This window comes from Camelus ferus, chromosome 1 (genome assembly GCF_009834535.1).
Source record: "Camelus ferus isolate YT-003-E chromosome 1, BCGSAC_Cfer_1.0, whole genome shotgun sequence".
Classification (NCBI taxonomy): domain Eukaryota; kingdom Metazoa; phylum Chordata; class Mammalia; order Artiodactyla; family Camelidae; genus Camelus; species Camelus ferus.
In genome coordinates this window covers 91430641-91450120 of record NC_045696.1, presented here as the reverse complement: position 1 = coordinate 91450120, position 19480 = coordinate 91430641, and the positions used below count along the sequence as shown (strand labels likewise).

General features: G+C 40.4%; 1 protein-coding gene and 1 non-coding gene across 7 annotated transcripts in view; both read right to left on the bottom strand.

Moving 5' to 3' along the window:
- The window catches only part of VEPH1 (ventricular zone expressed PH domain containing 1), a 197225-nt gene that overhangs the window by 86194 nt on the left and 91551 nt on the right, over positions 1–19480 (bottom strand). For all 6 annotated transcript variants that reach the window (XM_032485610.1, XM_032485602.1, XM_032485619.1 and 3 more), the window contains one exon: positions 13933–14153. In XM_032485610.1, the coding sequence (XP_032341501.1) occupies positions 13933–14153 (221 nt within the window). The remainder of the gene's footprint in view (positions 1–13932; positions 14154–19480) is intronic.
- On the bottom strand, positions 12505–12607 carry LOC116666853. Its single transcript, XR_004323678.1, has one exon. It is a non-coding gene; the product is annotated as a U6 spliceosomal RNA (small nuclear RNA).

Below are 19480 nucleotides of genomic sequence, written 5' to 3'. Positions count from 1 at the left end.
TGCATTTTTAACATAATTTTTATAGGCCACCTATAGTTTTGCATACATAATGAAAAACTTATTTTCCATCCCATGTTTGACTAAAATATACATGAATAGATTTTAAGAACCAGTTCATGGGGATACAGACTCATTCTGAATGTGTTTCCCTTTCTGACATACACATATATAACGCTGGCTGCCCACAAACAGATGGGAGGTTTTGACATCTTCTAGCCAGAAGATTCTAAAAGCTAGATTTTTACTCCTATTATAAATAAAACCAAGATAATGCTATCATTGGATATTTTACAAACCATGATGATTGCCAAGGTTAATTTTAAAAGATCCAATGAACCCTCTCAAGATGACAAATTTGTGCAGGAGGTATTTTTCTATCTATAATAGTCCATGTGTAGTCACTAAACTGAAGTATTTCTCTGGTTCCTTGGAACTTAATTACATTTAAAAAATAAAAGTTACCTTTATTTTTGAACAGAAATTTCGATAGCTGGTGTTATTAAAATTAAAAATTCGTAAAGCACAAAATATACTCCAATATGCATATATCAGATATTGAGTATTATGCACATTTTAAAATCTCAAAATATATGAGTTGTTAGAGGAATACTTTTTCTTGAATTTACTAGCTTTTTCTTTCTACATAAAGCTCTGGTTGTAACAACAGGTAAAATAACATTTTCTTCCCTCAAACTTCAAATTTCACAAAATTATAGTAAATCTCCCTTGATAATTTTATTGAATAAGTTTCTGATTTTTAAAAATAAAATTTTCTTACATATGGAGATCTATTTCATGTATTTTTCATGTCAATTTCCCCATCTATAAAATGGAGATAATAACTGTAACTCACAGGGTTGTTGGGAAGTCGAAATGACAGATCAGTGTGAAGCACTGTTCCTAGCACAAAACAGGTAGTCAATAGATGTTACATTTTTTTATTATTATTATTATTATTATTATTAAATTATTACTATGATTAATTCCTCTGGAAGCTTTATCTGTTCTGTCTATGCCTTGTGTTGCATAGAAAGAAACCAACAGTGGTTTAGACACAGGCAGATCAATATTCCATATCCTGGAGGGCACTGATGTCCCCTGGAGAAGGCTGTGGCATAAGACTTTAGCAGAGGATAGTCATTCAGCTCCCTTCCCCTGCCCCTGTCTCCATACCAAGTGTTGGCTATTAAGCAGCATGGCGTGACTGAGTCAGAGCTCTTGTACCTGGGAGGATGACTTCTTTCACCCTCAAATTGCCTTATAGCATCTCTCTGAGGGGACTCTAGTCATGAGAGAAGTTATGGGTTATCCCTAGACATCTGCTGACCAAGTGCCACTGGGACAGGGTTGCCAAGTAAAATACAGGATACCCAGCCAAATTTGAATTTCAGATAAACAACAAAACTTTTTTCAGTATAAGTGTGTCTCTAATGGGACATAGTAAAAAATGTGTTGTATTATACTCAAATGACTATATTTATACTAAAAAATTACTTGTTCTCTACCTGAAATTTAACTGCATGTCCTGTATTTCTATTTATTAAATCTGGCGACCCTATTCCTAGGTAAATCCCTGCTGCTCAGTGGGCAGGGACCTATAATGCTCATCCCTGTTGCCCTGTTCCTAGCACAATGCTTGGCACTCAGAGGTACCTGAAGTGTTTGCAGAATAAATGAACTGAGACCACCTATTTCTGAAGGTTTCTGAAGGTAGCCTGCTCCCTGCACTCACCAAAAAACCCTCCAGAGGTCTACCAGATGTCCATGAACCCCTGGCCACATCTCCTGGTCCATGGGGAGTGGGGGGTACAGCGGTGTCATTTGGTAAATATCAAATGTGGAGAAAAGCAAGGAGCAAGAGTGGGAGTAAAAAGAAGGATTTGCAGAAGGCCAAATAGGAAGAGTGAAGAGACAACAATAAAATGTCTGGGCCAGAAAAGTGATCTCTAGATATGAGGCCGATGATTGTTCCCTATGAGCAGGATTCTCACCACAAAGACTTTCTCTTATACACAATCTTCTGTTTTTATGATTTGGATATCTGTATAACACAGGAGTCAGGGGATAGGGGTGGTAATGAAGAGTAACCAAGGCAGCCAAAGCTGCAAGGTAGACCAGAGAAAACTTTGTCACTGCCATCAATCCACCTGGATTTGTCACACGTTCAGCTAGCAGGGAATTAGAACAAGTCTGTTTCCACTAAGTTGAAAGGTCAGAAAATGGTAGATAGAAGTTTGAGTTTATAAACATTCACTGCTCCTTTACTTCTTCTCCGCTTGGTTTTTAAATTTAGTATAAATAGGGAATCTGAAAAACAAAGATCTTTTCCAGAGATAAACTGCATTCCTTCTAGAGCAAAAAAAATGCATCACAAATGTGAAAGCACTAGTAGAGGGTTGAGCCCCTGGACCTGTGTGCATTTACTTGTGGGTGGCTGGAGATGGGGGGGGCGGGGGTTGGGCTCATGCAGGGGAGTTGTTATTTCTTCTCCATGTGTCACTTTTAACTCCAGAGGTAATTTTACAGAAATCTTTGTCAGAGTTCTATAATTCCCTAAATATTAACTTGGCTTTAACTCAACATGCCACATTACAAGAGGCTCAGATGATTTCCAGTCTGAGCAGTTTCTGGTCTCTGTTGCCAAGATAAAGTTTTTGAAAGCACCTTTAGGGATACCTTGGAGGGGCAAGAGGAGGCTTAATTTCCTCCCTCTTGTGTGAGCGGGGCTCCCCCTTAGGAAGGAATTGGTCTCACTGCTTACTGCTCTCACTAAGCTGGGAGATGAGACTATAAAACTGGCAGAGGTGGAGAGACTGGCAGCCTCTTTTCCTGGCTCCTTAAATCAAAGCAAAATAATATTAATTAACTTTTGATGAGCTTGGCTTATGATCCCACATCCAGGATCTGTACTCCTGCAGAGTTAAGCTTGTTAGAAGAGAAGCAGGAGAACATAATGGATCAAAACGACACAGGAGTCCTAAACTCTTAGGTTGTTATGTTCCTTACTCTTCAGCAATTTCTTGGGTCATCAATCATCATAAGAATGACAGAGATGATCCCCCAGCTCCATAGCGCTGTCATCTGTTTGGGCCTGCAGTGAGTAATGCCACTGTAACAGCTAAACTCCAACACTAAGGGAAAGGACGAGGCTGACTCTCTTGGTACTCTCTTCTACCTCTGACGTCCTCAGTGGGCAAGAGCAGAGACCAGCAGATGTCCAGTTATATGGACACCAGGATACAGAACTTTGCTGAAATGAAATGACTCCATGATTCATTTCATTCACAGAAGATTATTTTAGAGGCTTCAAAAGGAGACAGTTATCGGGAAATGGACTGAACATGGCCTTCCAGGGAAAAGACTTAGGTTCATAACTCCAATCTTCTATTTATTAGTGATGGGCAAATCTCTTTATGACTCTAAGTCTCATTTCTGTCATCCAAAAATAGTAGCAATGATAATACATCATCAGATTGCTGAAAGCATTATTTAAGACAATGGATTTGACAGTGTGGCCTATACAGAATAGGCATGAAAAAGTCAAATGGTACAACCCTAGGTGGCTACTGCCCAGTGTGGACATTTGACACTGAAAGAAGGCATTCTGTACAGGTAATACCAACCCTGGAAGATGAGCTTCTCCCGTACTAAGCCAGGAAGGACCATACAGTCCCTCCTGTCATTGTACGATGCTAAAGTAGATTGTGGACTACAGGAGAGTCACCCTCCCTACTGTGTGAGCATACACAGACTGGAAGATAGAAACAGTTGCTTTTTAAAATCTTTGTACTTTAAATATGAATTCTGAGCAATTGCTGACACACAGAGAGAATTCTCTACAGTTAGAACAAAAGTTTAAAAGCCCTGGTACGAGCAAGTGATCACTCTAATACAGATGCTCAGTCATTTGCTCACTTTTGTTTTTAGCATATTTTCTTGAAATATAGTTGATTTACAATGTTGTGTTAATTTCAGGTGTACAGCAAAGTAATTTGGTTATACATACATAAATGTATTCTTTTTCAGATTCATTTCCGTTATAGGTTATTATAAGATATTGAATACAGTTTCCTGTGCTGTACAGTATGTCCTTGTTGTTCATCTATTTTATACATAGTAGTATACTAGTGTGTATGTGTTAATCCAAAACTCCTAATTTATCCCTCCCCCTCTTTCCCCTTTGGTGACCAAAAGATTGTTTTCTATGTCTTTGAGTCTATTTCTGTTTTGTAAATAAGTCCATTTGTATCATTTTTTTTTTTTTTAGATTTCACATATAAGTGATATCATATGATATTCGTCTTTCTCTGTCTGACTTACTTCACTTAGTATGATGATCTCTAGGTCCATCCATGTTGCTGCAAATGGAATTATTTCATTCTTTTTTATGGCTGAGTAATATTACATTACACACACACACACACACACACACCACATCTTCTTTAGCCAATCATCTGCTGATGGACACTTAGGTTGCTTCCATGTCTTGGCTATTGTAAATAGTACTGCTGTGAACACTGGGGTTTTTTGAATTAGAGTTTTCTCTGGATATATGCCCAGGAGTGGGATTGTTGGATCATATGGTAACATTATTTTAGTTTTTTAAGAAACTTCTATACTGTTCCCCATAGTGGCTGCACCAAATTACATTCCCACCAATAGTGTAGGAGAGTTCCTTTTTCTCTGCACCAGATGGATGTTCTCTAAAATTTGCAATATTATTTGCTCACTTTTCATTCAACCAGCATGAGAGAGAATGGGACACAGAAAAAGATCAGCAAAAAGTGCAAAGCCCCTGTCCTTGCTGCTCAAAATGAGGTTGCCAGGCCAGCAGAATCAGCATCACCTTCTAGGTTATTGGACATGCAGAATCTTGGGCTCTGCCCCAGACCTACTAAGTCAGAACAGGCACTTTAACCCAATCCCTAGGTGCCCCACTGACAAATTCAAGTTTGAGAAGCAGTGGCCCAAGCAATGAAAGAAAAGAATCTGAAGCAGACCATGGTAAAGGCACTTTCTCTTGACCAAGCAAGGCTGCTGAGGGTTTCCCTAATTCTATAGTGAGGTAAGACTTAAAACAATAAGCTGTGTGTTGTTTGGAGTTGGTATGTGGTAAAGTGTACATAGTTCTCTCCCATTCTCTCCCAAAGACCCTCAAGCCTTCTGGGGTCTTTATGAATTCTGAGGTAAAGGTACCTTTCCACTTTTTGCCCCTGATAGATACTAGTTCAGATGGACTTCAAATCATTAGTCAAGATTCCTGAGACTAACATGGGCAGACTGGGTGAGCAGCAGCCTTGAATCCTAACAAATTGTCAGCTAGATGCGAAACTAGTTACAAAAGCACTTAGTAAACTATAAAAGAATACAGCAATGTGAAGTAGTAATGTCATCAGAGCACACTGAATCAGGGGTAAGAATTGTAGAGACAACATTCTCCTTTTCTAGGCTAACTTCATCATCTGGGAACATAAGCAGATAAAAGGGGCTGGTAGTGAGGATTAAGGGGAGAGTATTTGCCTTGAAAATGCAACCACTGGGTCTGGACATGGAAAAAGTTAAGACATTGTCACTTGCCATCATTTGACACTGGAAGAGCAGGGAAATGGTTAAGTTACCTTTTTGATACATCCTCTCACCAGGTCTTCTCATTCTTCCAGAGAAGCAGGCCCTAATGCCAATTCCCTTTTAAAGATGGAGTAGCTGAGGCACAGAGATGTCAAGTAATTTACTGAAGATCAGCTAGGAAACCCAGCATTAAACACAGGTATCTGCCTCCAGAGCTCACCCACCTAAAACACCCTCCCCCACTGGCTTCTCAGTAGGCATTTCCTTTAGTTTGCCTCTGAATCTACCCCAGGAAGAAGTAATACATATTATGGGATTGGTGACAACACAGTAACCAACAAGAATGTACGCTAATATCGCTGAGTAACATTCTGTAGGAACAGACACCAGAACAGAGTTGACATATAATCACTGAGCAACCCTTCCCAGTGATCTGAAAAATAAATTTTGGTGTCCTCTTTAAGAAAAACTGAAAGGGGTCCAAAACTCAGGAAATGGCATGCAAATAGCAACATCAGAGTTCAATCATGATGGATGCCAAAAAGGAACAGAGAGCTGTTCGGGAACCAACACAGCAAATAGCTAGGTAATCAGGGTCCAGTAGAACTGTCTTAGCCTCAGCTGTTACTTTCCAAAAGGGGCTGTCGAGGGTCAAGTCCCTCTTACCTCTCCTCCCAGAGCACAGGTTTTCTTTTCCTCAGGCTAAATCTTTGATGTTCCCTGTCTTGTGTCCAAGGGGAAGCCAAGCCATAGAAGCTTGATGAAAACCTGTTTTCTTTTTTGCGTGTCTTGGGTTTTGAACACTGCTGCATTACAGGAAAGGGGTCTGGTCTCCCTGGTCGCTCACTCCCCTGTCAGGGCTGCCTCGCCTCCACCTCCACCCTCTTTGTCCACACTGGCAGACTCAGCCCCTCTGGGGCCTCACACTCACTGGGCCTGCTTCATCAGCTGCTTCAAAGCTGATAATGATGTCTCCCACCTACCTCTCTTGCTGATAAACGAATTCCTGAAATACCTTTACAGACCTTCACATCACCATAAATGCTGCTTTAAGGAAAGACAAATGGTGGAGTAAATGAACAGCAGATGGAACATAAATGGTACCACATGTCAGATTTAACTTCTTCAGTGAGAAGCAGGGCAAAAAACCGAAGCCCTTCCTTCCCTACGCACAGAGGAGTAACAAGAACCACAGCCACTGCCACGAATGGTAGCTCTGATTTTCTTTGTATACAAGTGACCACAATACACCTCCCTAGATTGAAAAGATACAGGGTTTTTGTTTGTTTGTTTGTTTTTTAATGAAAACTCTGGCTACCTTAGTGGGGTGACAATGCATTCAGCTTTTCCTAAGCAAGGGGCAACACTGACCAGAGCATCACATGTTTCTAATTATGGTCCTGAACCTCCTTATGCACATTTTCTGAGCCAACAGTTGGTCTCAAAGAATCAATTTCTCTTTGTATTAACATGTTTTGCCTAAAAAAGTGGGAATGTGTGTAAGCACTTTATAAAGACTCTATTTTCCTTCCATAGAGCATAGGCTCTGAATATTAGCTCTCTCCAGCTTTGGGGAGACTGGAGGGGCACACAGAAAGATACTGAGCATTTCAGAGCAGGACTGTAGGCTTGGAGGAGTGGAGAGGCAATGTGAGCTGTTGCAAATCAAAGGAGAAAAGGTCACCATGGGCATGGGTGGGTGGGGAAGACCTCAAGGGGAATGGATACCAGACTACAGTTCTGGAGAAGGCAGCCTTCAGTGGGAAAAGAGGCCCAAAAAAGGTATTCTAGAAGGTAATAATAAAAGTTAGTGGGCTATCACTTGGGGGAGGAATACGCAAGTCACCCTTGACATTCCTTTAAAATTCCTTTGAATTATCAATGTGAATACTGTGAATCTAGTCCACTCTAAAATTTGAGACCCATTGGACTAGACTAAAGGAAGAAATGAAAGGAAACTCTATGAGCTGATGTCTGGGCATTTACACTATTGCCCCTCCAAGAACCACATAGGCCTAGAGGTGAATAGGGGTTGGGTAGAGAATGTTACTTTGTTCTTGCCCACCCACAAGATTTTCTCCATTATGCTTTAATATGAAACCTCTATAATCCTACTATATATTAAAAGACTGTTGTTGTGAGAACATAAAAATATAACATAGTAAAAAAGCTCCTAACACTGAATCTGTCATGTGGTAGGAGCTGGTTAAAAGCTTGATCAGACTTGCAGACACAGCCTTCTCTGCAAACTTGGAGAGAAGAACCTGGCTCCCTGCTCTCTGCAGTTTTGCCTGTGGGCTCACTAAAGAGCCATCACTCCCAAGCTCCCAGATTATGCCTCCAGGGACTGTGATTCACACCAGGGTTGGGTTCTAATGTGACTCCTGGATGTCAAGATGGGAACACTGGAATGATAGGTTGCAAAGAGTGCCACAGTTGGAAAAAGGTCTGCACGTTGCTTTGCTACACATTCTGGACACACACTGACTTAATTCCCTGTTCTCCCTTGTCATCTATTTCTTTGATGTTCAGTGCATGAAATTTAGGATAAACCAAAACTCTGGGGTCACTCTAAGGAGGGCAGATTCCTGGAGTCCTTCTCTTGAGAACGTAATCTCTTTATTCTATTTTCCCTTCATTCTCTCCCGTATACTGCTGTTTTATTTCCTTCCCTCCACTGTCTTATCACTTTCCATTTACAGGTTTCCCCCATTATCCGAAAGTAAAGGGCTCCTATGAAACCTTTCCTAAACTGAAAAGATACAAAGAGAAGAAGCAATTACCCTCTTTTTGGTAAAAGCAAAAATCCTCTTTGGATTTCTTTCTGTTAGTGAAAGTAGGTACAATCATCTCTCCATATCCCCTGTTTTGCATCCTTGGATTCAACCAACCACAGACTGAATTTCAAATTTTTGATCCGTAATTGGTTGAAATCACGGATGCGGAACTAGGCTATACTTGGAGGGCAACTGCGCTACACCATTTTATATGAGGAACTTGAGGATGGATGGACTTTGGTATCCATGGGGGTCTTGGAACCAAGACGACTGTACTAATGTAGGTCTTCCCTAAAAGTGAAGGGATGTAAAGTGAACTTTTGAAAAGTGAGGGATACCTATACCCCAAAATCAGATTTACACTTACCCAATTGGTTTTCACTATATTTTACCTTTCATTGTCTCCCCACCATCTCCTGCCTGATTCTTAAAAACAAAGAATAAAGACAGTCTCACCACTACTACCATCAACACGAAAGCAACCAAAGAACGCACCACCCATTTAACCAAGCCAGAGGTTTGGCAAACCTTTAATCACATGCTTTGTGTTAAAACTTTTCTTATAAGTAACTTTTCCCCCCGTGACTTTGATGGCTTTGGCTAGAGTTTTAAAGCTGGATGTGAGGGAATTGTGACCCAGGCCTGGGACTTAGGGCTGTGTCAGGGGCCCCTTCTCCTCTCCCGCTGCTCTCCCCTGGTGCCTTCCTTTTGGCACTCCTTTCTCTCTCTCTTTCCTCATTTATTTTTACCTCCCCACCCCTGCTTTCTTTCCTCAATTTCCATCCCTCAGAGCTTCCATCCCTAATTGGGGCCTGAGCCTAACCTCCAACCAAGACCACCTGTGACAAATTGTCCCCAATTCTGATGGTGCCTGATTAGAGGAGCCTCCCTGGCACAACATGAATTTGGCAAAGGCGTCTTCTAGTCCAGCGATCACTGACTGCTCAGCTAGCACACAGTTGCTAGGAGCCACCCTCTCCTTCCCCAGCTTTCCCTGGGTCCTGGCAAGCAAATGATTCAATGGTTAGTGGCTACCCAGCAGGCTGCTGAGGGCTCACACAGTTTCAAAAGGTATAGATCTTTTCTCCTACCTGGACACGTTCTCTAGTTTAATCCACAATTGCTGTTATCTTTCTTTTGCTTCTCCAGAATTAATTTCCACATCTAAACATTTTTCTTGGCTGTCCTGTTATTTAGCCTCTGTTGGTTTATTATTTAGATATAAACATTCTTCTTAAAACATAGAAAAAAGAGAAGTGCAAGTGTGCTTACCTGGTGCATCAGATAAAACTCACCCAGTTAATTCAGTTATTTGGCACAAAGGAGGTTCCTATCTCCTTTAGTTTTCCATTCTCTCTAGGATGCTAATTGTTTTTCTTTTGATAGTCTTGTAATTTTGGCCTGAAGTCTAAAATCTGGCCTGCTGGGCTATGTGTCAGATTTGTAAATTAGATGACATCTGTTTTGAATTTTATCATCTTTAATTTTCTTTCAAGCTCACTTCTCTTATTCATTTCCCCTTCAATTGTAAGGATCAGACTTTGCTGGATGCTTTAGACAGAAGTGTAGACCTTTCTGCTTTGGGGAGCACAGATTAAAATTACTGAAGCTAAATGATCACAATGAAGGCTATTCAGAGAAAAGATGTTGGGAGAGAAGCCTTAGCAACCATCCCAGAGAGGATGAGCAGCTGATACAAAAGGCTGGCTGTCCACACCAGCCTTTTTAGGTTCCCACCGAATAATTACAATCGATTAGAAGGAGATTGACAGTGAGGGTTGAAATGGGTGAAATATTTTGAATTGAGAGAGCCTGAGGTGGTGGCGGTGGTGGTGGTACATGAGGGGAGTGGTGACCTTTTATCTTTTTACATTTAATTTATTTCTCAGAAAAATAATAAAAGGAGGAGAGATGCATTTTCCCAATGCAGATCCTATTTTGACAATGAGACTTTATTTTTTTTCTCCTATCTACACATTTCCTAAATTCTTTTCTTGGGGAAATTGTTTACTGCTAATTGAATCGGGCCAACTTATTAAGAATCATTTTTCCTGTCAGAATGCCTAATGTAACATCCTTGTATAACATGTTTTTCTTTTATATAAACCTTTTACACACATGTAATCTCACAGACAGTCAACTGACCTCCTGCAGCTTTGCATGTGTAGTGGCAAGAGAGAACAGACAGACTGCTGGCCAGGATACAGGCCTGAGCTCTCACCTCTGATGCACACACTGGTCATCACTGGAAGAAGAAATGAGCAGGCTGGCTGTGTGCAGAATACAAAGTGGCTCCCTTGAACCCCAGCTGTAGAATTTCTAAGCTGAATTTCTGAAACCACATCATGAAAGTTGGCTGGCAATGCCTTTGAGCTTGCACAGAGATGACAAATCCCTTCATGATGTTGGCTTTGGACTTCTTGGATGATGCCATGTGTAGGCTGTTGTCAGGCAGCTCATGAGTCTGTGAAGATGCTGTTTTTGAACGGGACATGTATATAGCAATAGTTCTTAACTAGGGGTGATTTTTGTCTCTAAGGGGACATTTAACAATATCTGGAGACATTTTTGGTCATCACCACTGAGGGGGAGGGTTGCTACTAGTGTCTAGTGGGTAGAGGCCAGGGAAGCTGGTAAATATTCTAGAATGCACAGAACAGCCCCACAACCAAGAATTATCTAACCCAAATTTCAGTAGTACCAAAGTTATAAACCCTGGTATATATATCTACACCTATATTGAACCAGGCAACAACATATTTTTGTATGCTCAATCAAAACTACAGTGTTGAGAGAAAAGGGCACTTACCGTCTGTCTTCCTCAGATGAATAGCTATTGTTGACTCTGAAGACCATCTTGGCCAGAAAATATTCTCTGTGTGGAACGAGCCAAGAGGCCCTCCCAGATGGGCTCCCCTCCTGTCTTTTCTTGGTTATCAGCATCCTCTCCCATGTGTATGCAGTCACTCAAGCTAGATAGCTCTGGGTTTTACTCACCCTCCTTCCTTTTTCCCCACTCCACCTCTCACCAGTAATCGTTTCTTCATAATTCCAAGCTAGCTCACTATATCGATCTGTCCTGACTTCTTAGGCTCCCTGCTGCTGACTTAGCCTAGGCCTCCCTCACAATGGAGGGAGCCTATTGTCAAGGCTTCAACAACAGCATCCTGGCCACTCTCTCTCTTGCCAGCCCGCAGCTCCAGCCAAATCCATTCAGGGCTCCACTCGTTAGCCACTTTCTCATCCTTTAGTCCTTTACTAGAGAAGCATTTATTGAGTGCCCACTATCAGCTGATTACTGTGCTAGAAGCTGTGTTCATTCCCTGAACTAAAATCTTTCCAAGCCTCCATGTTGCTTACAGGACAAACTCCTTGCTTCTCTGAGAACCTACCTCTGACCTAACTTTTCTGTTTACTCTCCCACCCTCCACTGATGTATTCACTCCATACGTGTTGAACCAACTGTTTTTCCTTAGTCTGGATCACACACTCTTAAGTTCTTTCATCTTTGCATGTGTGGGGCATCCTTTCTATTTCAGGTATCCTTTCAACCCTTATCTGCATAACTTTCATTCATTCTGTACAACTTAATCTGGTACCTATGCAGATGCCTGGCACATGGAAGCTACTCAATAAACACAGAATGAACTTAAATTTCACCTTCCTTGTGAGACATTCTTGGGTTCCCTGGCTGTCCATCTCTCATGCTCCACAGTCTGCTGTACACACTGCCACTAAAACCCTGGCTCATGCTTTGACTGCGAGCCCCTTGAGGAATGGCATTTTATGTCTTATGTTTTGTTTTATGTCTCTTGGGACCCCCAGGCTCTGTGCCATGCTGAATCTAAAGTGAACCCTTGGGACTAAATACTCACTATTTTGTCAAGATGGCTTTTCATGTTTTTGGAATCCTGTTTTAGACCGGAAATGATATGCATCATTTGTAATCCCCCCAAACTCAACAAAATTTGATGCTAGTATCAAATGGGCCCTGTCCCTTGTCCACAACTGAATACATTCCAATGCATAGGATTTGAAATTTGAGGCCATCCTTTTTTTTTTTTAATTGAAGTATAGTTGATTTACAATGTTGTGTTAATTTCTAGTGTACAGCATAGTAATTCAGTTATACATATATACACTTTCTCATATTCTTTTTTAAAACATGAAATGCTCCACAATTTGCATGTCATCCTTGTGCAGGGGCCACGCTAATCTCTGCATTGTTCCAATTTCAGTGTATGTGCTGCTAAAATGAGCACCTGAGGCCATCTTTTATCCCTTAGTTACTGTGTAACCCTGGGAAGAGATTTAACCAGTCTCTGAGCTTCTGTTTCTTCTTCTGTAAAATAGGAATAATGATAACTGCCCTTCTTAAATTGTAGGGCAATCATGAGGATCAAATGAGGGTATGAATCTGAAAATACTTTATAACTTCTAAAGGTCATAAAACTTTTCAAGTGCCTCCCTATTCAATACACAGCACAACAAAGTAAAACCCATCCCTCAAGCTTGCATGATCTTCTTGATTTTTCTCCACAAACTTCTTGTAAGGGCCAGATTTGCTTTTGTATCCACTCTCTCCCTTCAGTCCCAGGCATCCTGTTTTATGCCCCGCCATACCACTGGCAGCTCACTCACCACAATTATCAATAATTTTCTAGTTGCCAATATTTGTGGACACTTTTCTGTCCTTCCTTCATTTCACCTGACTCCAGTTTGCCTCCACTTGCAATGTTCCCTGTACCAGGGCCAGAGTGAGCTTCCTCAAACATGAATTCTGGTCATATCCTGCCATGACTCCTCACAGTTTACAGGATAAACTTCAGACTCCTTAAGAAGGTATGCCATGTCCTTCATCATCTGGTCCCTGCCTACCACTCCATCAGTGTTATCTCATGTTGCTCTTCTTGTTAACACACACGCTAGCCAGACAAAATGACTTCTGTTTCCAGAAAGTGCTGTTCTCTTTTACATACTGCCCCAAAGCTAGCCTGGTGCAATCTGGCCATCTTTCAAGATTTGGTTCAAAATATCATCTCTTCTAGGAAGCATTCCCTGATCTCAGCTTTCCACTCCTCTCCATTCCATGCAGAAGTCAGATACACCATCTCTGTGTTCCAAACTCCTTGACACCATCGTAATTAGCATAACTTTCCCACTGTTCTCTAATTACCCACTTAACATTTATTTCCTCACTAGACAATGAGCTCTTTGGGTAAAGGAACATGTTTTATTTCTCTATATGTCTAGCTTTTAGGCAGAGTTCCTGGTATAGAGAAGGCAATTGTTAAATGCTTGTTGAATAAATAAATGAGTTCTATAAAAATTATTATTTGTACTATAGTCTTTTTCCTTTGCCATATTTTCTGCACGTTTTAGAATTTTTTTTGTTACATTCTGGTTTTTACAGATTTAGAAAAAATTCTAGCAAGTATATAATTTATTCAGAAGTTACTCTATATTGAGATAGTGAGTTTGGCTTTCTTTGGGAACTTTTATGCCCACAAAAGAAAGCATAGCCTTTTGTGCTGCACCTCCATAGGTTCACAAGAGATCCCTGAGGTACCCAGGAATTCCTGCTCACCTGTCACTTCTGGCCTTGGCGGTTTCCAGCTGCCAGGTCAGGAGCTTGGCGATGGCAGTGAAGCTGTTGCTCATGCGGAAGATGTCTCTGCTCTGAGGGCCCAGGATGGAGGAGAAGGTGTCTGTGATGCTTTTAATCTCCAGCAGGAGAATGTGGTGGAATGAGTGCTCCATGTTGGCCAGCTGACCCACCAGGAAAGGCAGGCAGCTCCTGGCTCTCTCCTGCCAAGAACAATGAAGAGCAGGTACAAATGTTGCTGGTAATAGAAACTGGTACAGCCACTATAGAAAATAGTATGGAGGTTCCTCCAAAAATAGAACTACCATGTGATCCAGCAATCCCACTTCTGGGAATCGATCTAAAAGAAAAAAATCATTGTCTCAAAGAGATATCTGCACTACTATGTTCAAAGCAGCATTATTCACAATAGCCAAGACATGGAAATAACCCAAGTGTCCACTGACAGGTGAATGCATGAAGAAAATGTGGTGTATATATATATACAAAATGAAAAATTATTCAGCCAAAAAAAGAAGGAAATCCTGCCATTTGTGACAACATGGATGAATCTGGAGGGCATTATGCTAAGTGAAACAAGCCAGGGAAAGACAAATACTTCATAGTATCTCTTATAAGTGGAATCTTAAAAAAAAAAAAAGTCAAACCCATAGAAACAGAGACTACAAAAGTGGTTGCTAAGGGCTGGTAGGTGGGGGGAAAATAGGGAAAAGTTGGTAAATGGTACAAGCTTTCAGTTATAAGATAAATAATGTCTAAGATCTAGTATTTGGCGTGGTGACCATAGTTGATAACACTCTATTGGGTAATTGAAATTTGCTAAAAGATGTGGGGTAATGGGTGTGTTAATTAACTTGATGGGGGGAATCCTTTCACAGGGTATATGTATATCAAATCATTGTGTTATATACTTCAAATATTTTATAATTTTATTTGTCAATTATATCTCAATAAAGCTGGGGGGTGAACAATAAAGAAATAAGGTCTATAGTTTTAAAGAAAATCAGAGTCCTGGGACCTGCAGATGACAATTCTTAGAGTTTACTTAGAGAGCTAGCTGAAGCTCAACAATAAGTTTCATTCATAATGCCTCTCAATTGGCTTCTTTGAGGTTTTAATTTTTTTCCTGATTTCCAGGACAATTTTTAAAAAAAATAAAGCCTTTTTCTTGTTACTCCTTTCTTAAAAATATGTAGAGAGTCTCATGAGTCTGTCTTGCCACGTCCAAATCTCTCAGCCACCATTAATGATCTGACCCCACACATCCATCCTTCCCATCTCTGGCCAGGCCTCCAAGCCTGTGACTCACTAACTTCATGTGCACAGGGGAAGCCTGGTCAATGGCACCCTCGATCCATCTGTCTGTCAGATGATGCCATGTATCACACTGGTTTAGCTCCTCACTCATTTGTTCACTTTAAGCATCTGTCAACATGTTGCATATTTTATGTGCCTGGTTGAATGAGTAGATGCTATTACCTAGCTTTAATCAAGTTAACTCTCACAATTGACTTAAATAAGTTCCTTCAAAGAAACTGAAGATGAAGAACAATATGAGTAACTCAGGCGTGAGTGAATAACAAGAAAATGGCTTAGCCGACGTGTCTTCTATAGCTATTAGAACTCCTCATCAGCCATATTATGAGGTGACGCAATTTAATCCAACACTAGAAGTTAGCCAAAAAATTTCAAAATCATCAAGTTTATTTGAAATGCTGATTTGTGCCCAATATAAATAATGATATACCACTAACAAATAAATAAAAAATAATTTAAAATCTGCTTATTTCATCAACTGCTCTTTTAAAATCTTATTTTTTATGTATTTAAAAATTTTCATGTCAGTGTAATAGAAAATATGTATAATTATAAGTGAATATATATTGGAGGGTATGCTCAAAATCCTTTTAAGTGATAAATGCACAGGTCTAAATTACTCTTCTAGCTAGGAATTCCCTTTTACCCTTGGTTCTAGCACTTGGAACCTTCATTTCTTTCAAGATGTAACTCCTGTCCTGTCTCCTCCATGAAGCTGTTCCCAGTGATCCCTTCTGCCTTCTGCCTGAATTTTCACTGCATTGTAGACTCTTTTTTAAAATCTTGTTTAGTACTTGATTGTATCTGATCCCTCTGTTTACTCATGCTTTTATTCAATCACCAAACCAATACTGCATGACTATAATACACCTGTGTTAGATGCTAGACGACAAAGGTGAATGAGAAATGTTCCCTGCCTTTTAAGGGACCCACAATCACCCCTTCTATTTGTAATTCCCTAATGGTTACATGTACCACTCAAGTCTCCTAAAAGGGCTACTTTTCATACATCAATTGTCAGCCTGGCACAGAACTGTCTATAGCATCTACACCTGGTGTATATGTCTCAATTCACTGATTTAGGCAAACCTTATATGCCAATATATGACTTTACAAATAAAGCATGTAGTTGCAAAGGAATTCTGTGCCTTATAAGAAATGTTTATTACAGAACAGATTTAAGTAGTGAACTTCCCTAGTCTTTAATACTCATCTTAGTTTTCAAAGATTCCTTGCACAATTGCATTGGAACTCATCTCTTGGGGAAGGGGGTGCATCTGCTAATCAGTCCCTTAATAACTATTTGTCAAGAACCCCTAGGGCTCAATACTCTGTCTGGGTAATGTGGGACTGAGGCTTATGCTTCTGTGAGCTGGACAGCTAATTGAAGAGATATTTATTCATTGAAGGATAACAATATTAGATGAATGAAAAATAAACACCATTGGAACAAGTTCCTGATAGCCTATTTTGTACTTTGGTTCATGTAACTGCCAGGTTGCAGAAGGACAGAAGTGCTCTTGAGTTTAATTCTTTTTCAACATAGATACTTTGATTCATACAAAGGCTCTGTATGTGACGGGGATGTTTTTCCACACCTCATTTAAAAGCAAAAGCTGGTTATGGGGGTCCGTCCGTACCATGTGCCAGGCACTGTTTTAGAAGTTAGGAAACACAGCATTGAAAAAAAGGGTAAAAATCTTTGCCACAGTAATGAGGGAGACATACAATAAACATAATACCTATGTAAAATATGCAGTGTGTTGGATGGAGAAATGTGCCCAAAGGATAATGAAGCAGAATGGGGAGACCCACAAAGAGGGGTTAATGTTGAATTGTGTAGTCAGGTCAGAGTTCACAGAGAATACATTTGAATTCAACAAGGTTTTAGAATCTAAACCTAATATTCTCAGTAACTGCAGAAAACAATTACAGTAAAACGTGTCCTGATTGATACAGGGAAGTCGGAAGAGATAAGAGCTGAGACACAGGAGCTGTGTGACATTTTACTACAGGGAAGGCAATTTCAGATTTCAAGTAACATCCTCCATTTTAGATTCAGATTCTACTTCGGCAATTAAAAAAAAAATCCAGTCCACAAACATTTCATTTGCTTATTTAAAAAGTGTCCCTATGGTTTCATTAATTCTTCTTCTCCCTATAAAAATTAGCAAGCACTTTCTTGAAAGCATACATCTTCCTGAAGTGAGGATGGCTGTGTAGGTATTGCTGAAATCAACACAATTCTGGATGGTCTTCTGGCAGCCAAACTGAGCTGAAGGGAAAATTAATCACACCACGGGAACAAGAAAAGTTATAACTGCTCTGGAACTAACATATGAAACCAAGCCAACCTCACATCGTTTATTCTGAAACTTTGGAGCACGTCCATGTACCTCACAGGGGTAACAGATATGATTTTGGATTAGAAAGTGTGATGTTAGGGTAAGAAGAGGGTTAGGAGATTCTGATTTCTTTTTTGGCTCCACAAAATTTTGTCTCTGGGGGCCACTGACTGCATTTTTCTGCTGTCAGTCATCCCACTGTGGGGATAGGGTCAGCAGCACCTGTGTGCCTTAACTGCAGGCTTGACCTCATCTCTTCTGACATAAATTGATTATTTATTATTAAAACAATAATAGCTGGCCCATGGAGAGTACTTATTCTAAGTGCCAAATCTATTCTATACACTTTTTATGTATTTATTCATGTAATCCTCCCAATAATACTATGAGGTAAGTACTGAGATCACTGCCACTTCACAAGAAGGAAACTGAGGCACAGATAGAAGACCAACTTGCTCCAGGTCACACTGCCCCCGTGTCTCTAAAGCTGTCTTCTCGCTGGCTATACCTCCATTCCCGCCTCAACCCCTGCTGTTCAAAATCGCAAACCCACCAGGCACCTATTTTCCCACTCCTTTTTCCTTTATCTTGTTCATCATTGGTCATGAGATCCTTTTCATTTAATTATTTTTTATTTAGTGGTATAAATATCATACATACTCTGTAAATATAAAATAGACCAGCAAGTCTCAAACTTTTTGGTCTCAGGAACTTTTTACTGTCTTAAAAATTATAGAAGACCCCAAAGAATTTTTGTTTGTCTAAGTTATATCTATTGATATTTACCATATATTAAGTTAAAACTGAGAATCTAAAAGAAAGATGTCTGGAGACACTTTTAGTTGTCACAGCTGGGGAGTGGGGGGAGGGGCTGGTGGTGTCTAGTGGGCAGAGGCCGGAGATGCTGCTAAACCTCCTACAGTGCACAGGACAGCCCCAAAACCAAGAGCCATCTGGCTCAAAATATCAATAGTGCCAACCTGAGTTCAGTGAAACCAGCTTTTGGCTTGGTTTTTCCCCTGCAAGCTTGTGGTGGTGAAGACCACAATGAGTACATTTTGGTGCCACTGTCTTAATTTGTGCTAGGGTACTGGCAGTTTTACTCGTTACTGCTTCTGTCCTTTCAGTGCAAATGTCAACACAGCGAGAAAGGTCAATGATGTGTGAATAGTGTGAAAACAGCTTTGATCTTGCAGATCCCCTGAAGGGGTCTCAGGGGTCCATGGACCACACTGAGGATTGATGAAATAGAATCAAAGGTCAGCAAACTTTTTCTGTAAAGAACCAGATAGTAAATATTTTTGGCTTTATGGGCCATGTGGTATCTGTTATGGGAAAAACAGCTACAGACAATAAGTAAATGAATAGGTGTGTCTGGATTTGGCCCATAGGCAGTGATTTGCTGACCCCTGAACTATATTATATGCTTGCAAAATTGCCTTGGCCATACCATTCATTTTTCGTGTGTTATTCATTTTGTTTGTAAAATACTGCTACTACTATCTCATAAATCTCCATTATTCTTGGTTACGATATCAGAATGTAAATCAGAAAGCAGTCAAAAATGGAAATATGGGTGCCAGTTATGATGATGATGATTTCCCTCTATTAAGCGTCCACTATGTGCCAGGTACTTGGCATCTACTTCCTCACTTAATCCTCACTACCACCTTACAAAATGGGTAACAGAATGGAGATACTGATGATAAGAGGGCCCATCACTTGACCAAGATTGCACAGGTAACAGAGTCATGGTGGCAGACAAGACTGAATCAAGATCTGCCTGATTTCGGAGTGTGCATGTTCCCACTTTGGCTAGGCTGAAAACGATCACTTAGTGCAGCCCTGTATGCGGCAGCCTTCTTCTC